General features: G+C 48.7%; 1 protein-coding gene across 1 annotated transcript; it reads right to left on the bottom strand.

Annotated features, from left to right (window-relative positions):
• Window positions 1-265: 265 nt before the first annotated feature.
• Window positions 266-1,468, bottom strand: LOC149408299 (uncharacterized). Its single transcript, XM_089624902.1, has one exon. The coding sequence runs from the start codon at window positions 1,466-1,468 to the stop codon at window positions 266-268; it is 1,203 nt and encodes a 400-aa protein (XP_089481028.1).
• Between the last annotated feature and the right edge of the window lie 1,737 nt (window positions 1,469-3,205).

Here is a 3,205-nt window from a genome sequence, read left to right as displayed (position 1 = left end):
GCCGGAGTCTTTGGGTGATGATCCTCGTGATAACATTAAAACAAAAGTTACAAAGGCTAATAGGTCTCAAATTATCAAAGGAATTGGAATCACCTTTCTTCGGGATGAGCACGGCATGAGCATAAGTGAGGGCCGGGTCGAGACTTTTAGAGCGAAAGAACTCCTTTATGAGCTCTATAAGCGAGCCTCCCACGATATCCCAATATGTTTTGTAAAAGACTCCTTGGAGACCGTCCGAGCCCGGCGCTTTGAGGTCATGCATCCCTCACAATGTGTTCTTGATCTCTATGTTGGAAGGCACGCTCACGAGCGACTCGTTCTCCTGGGCATTAAGAATAGGCAGAACTAGGCCTTCAAGATCCACCGGAAAGACCGGGTCGATGGATTTGAAAAGGCTTTCAAATTTTTCTTCCACATACTTCCCAATGAGGACCCGGGATTCAATGACATCGCCATCCTCCTTCGTTATCCGACCAATGAAATTCCTTTTCCTTCTCCCCATCGTAGACATGTGGAAAAAACGGGAATTGGCGTCCCCGTGTTTTAGCCATAACTCTCTAGACTTTTGCCGCCAATGTTGTTCTTCGATACCTTGAATTTTGAGGATGTCCCGTTGAAGCTCTAGCTCGCGGAACACTAGGAAATCGGTGGAAGGGAGTTTTTGAATACGAATAAGCTCCCTTTCACAATCCTCCAACTTGAGCCTAGCCGTATTCCACTTAGATCTTTGCCACTTACGAAGCCGCTTGCCCACTTCGCTCGAATTGTAGAGGAACCGGCTGCCTCTTGCTCCCCTTGAGACATTACTCCATACTCGGCGCACTTCTTCACGGCAGCCCAGGTCGTCGGCCCAAGCAACAAAGAATCGGAAAGGTTTGCAGGAATGGACATCATGAAGGTAACAATCCATAATGATGGGAGCGTGATCGGAACCCACAATAGGAAGTACCTTGACTCCCGCTGCATGAAATTTGAGAAGCCACTTCGGACTAGCAATTGCACGGTCAAGTCTTTCCCTAATCCGAGCATCTGCCTTCCTCATGTTGCACCACGTGAAATGACCACCTTGGCCGCCTAAATCCACGCCCCCGGACTTGTCGAAGAAGTTCCTGAGAATGCCGCATTTCCTTCGAGAAGCCAGGGCACCTCCAACCTTATCCTCTTTGGAGCCAATCTGGTTGAGATCTCCAATCAGGAACCACGGCCTCCCAACATTAGAGATCATGTGGAGAAGAGAATCCCAGAAGGCTTGATGATCTCTCGCATAAGGAGGGCCATACACCCCGAAAAAGTCCCAATCCTCATTCCGAGTAGCTCCCCGAATGACCACCCATATCAAGTTTCTAGTGATCTTCCAAACGTCGAGCTTAATACCTTTCTTCCACCAAAAACAAATACCTCCCGCCGAGCCAACGGCCGGGAAAGATACCCCACCCCAAAATCCAAATTTACTACGAAGCTTGTCCATCTTAGTCAAACCCATTTTAGTTTCCATGAGAAAAAGTAAATCCGGATTCCACTTCCTCACGAGCCCTCTAAGCCCCCCCCCCCCCCCCCCCCCCGCCGAACCTCCATTGAGGCCACGGCAATTCCACGATTGAACTAACATTGGGGGGGTGGGGGCTTGGGATGACCCGCCTCCTCGGCCTTGAAGCTAGTAGCAACGAAGATCCCTCATTTCTTGAAATTCCTAGGATTTTTCTTTGTATCCTTCGAGTTAGAGCAGCCCTCCTCATTTTTCCCGGTTCTATTCTTAGACTTCCCTTCCTTAGAGGGCAATATCGATCCCTCCGGTTTTGCTGCCCGGTTCGAACGCCAAATTGAACTTCGAAGCCAAAGCTGAGAAATCCTCAAAAACACTCTATACATCCCTTTCTTGAGCAACCTTCTCCAGTCTCCTCTTATTATTTTCTTCACTGTGATTCTTCCCATCTCCCGCCATAAATTTTTTCCTCTTAGTTCCAGACCCCTTGTCCTTGAACGGGCTGGCTAAATTGTCCAGCAAAACAAGATCCTCTTGGGACATCAGTAAAGCTACATCATTTTCCACATTAAGTGGCCCATCACATTCCAGAGGAGAAAAAATCGGATCCAGCCCATTCCCAAGAGTTTTAGGGTAAGATTGGGCTTTTCCACTCTCAGGCCCAATCTCTAAAATCTTCTTTTTTAAATCATCATTATGTTTCTTGACATAGTACCTCTCTTTCTTTTTCTCTCTAGAAATCACGGCCGAGACTTCCTGAGATTGGATCTCCACCCCGACTTCTCTCTCCTCATTAATGCCATCCCTAATTCCCTCGCCTTCTTTCGAGTCCATCCTGTTGAATCCACGCCCATGACTTCCTCGCGGCTCAGAAAACCCCTTACTCCCACTAGGTAAAGCAGCAAACTTCAGCTTTTCACCATTTCCCAAGATGTTCAGAGAAGACAGGGGGTGGGTCGATTGGACCGTTGGGCTGAGAGACTCTCTCTCCACATCGCATATTTCCAAGGACTTCAGCCAGCAATTGGCCATCGACACCGGAATGGCACCGTCATTTTTAGGGACCTTCAACCAGGCAACCGCTTCAGGAAATTTTTCGCGACCTACAAAGGTCTCAAGACCGTCGAAGCACGACTTGGAACTGGACTCGTCGTGGATCCAGGGCCCAAACATGTCTACCTCCGGTGAGTGGCTCACAACAACTTTCACCGATTCCCTGCGTCGGCACGATTCCGTCGAATGTTCCAGTCGGCCACATTTGAAGCATATTCTTCCCAGATTCTCGAATTTGCACTGAATCCAGATTGGAAGACACCCCTCCCTGTCTAGGAAAAATCCAACAAAAACAGGTTTGACCACGTTAATGTCAACCCTCATCTTGAGGTCATTTCGGGGCCGCCCTGAGTATCCCATGAATGTCCCCATCATCGCAGCGAGTTCTCTGGCGCTCGCGATGTTATGGAACCCAGGAGGGAGTCCGCAAAGTCTAACCCAAAAAGGGGACGAGGAAAAGTCAAGTTCTTCCACATTAAGGTGAGCCGGCCACTGGTTTAGAATGAGCTGAAACCCCTTCAAGGTCCAAGGTCTACCTCCCAAGACCCGCATCATGTCATCTCTGTCATCGAATTTGAACTATCTCGTCCTCTTGATCTTCCTGTGAATCCATGTTCTCTCACCAGTGTTTCCCCTCTCAGAACTGCCGAAAAAGGAGTTCTCTCACTA

The sequence above is a fragment of the Urtica dioica genome, chromosome 1 (assembly GCF_054948205.1).
Source record: "Urtica dioica subsp. dioica isolate 48M chromosome 1, U.dioica_male_clone48M_v1_H2, whole genome shotgun sequence".
NCBI lineage: Eukaryota > Viridiplantae > Streptophyta > Magnoliopsida > Rosales > Urticaceae > Urtica > Urtica dioica.
The sequence above is the reverse complement of the archived record's forward strand: the minus strand, read 5'-3'. Positions and strand labels throughout refer to the sequence as shown.

Bases quoted from the DNA above. Each gene is read 5' to 3' on its own strand.
- LOC149408299 (XM_089624902.1), bottom strand. From the start codon at position 1,468: ATGGACAAGCTTCGTAGTAAATTTGGATTTTGGGGTGGGGTATCTTTC.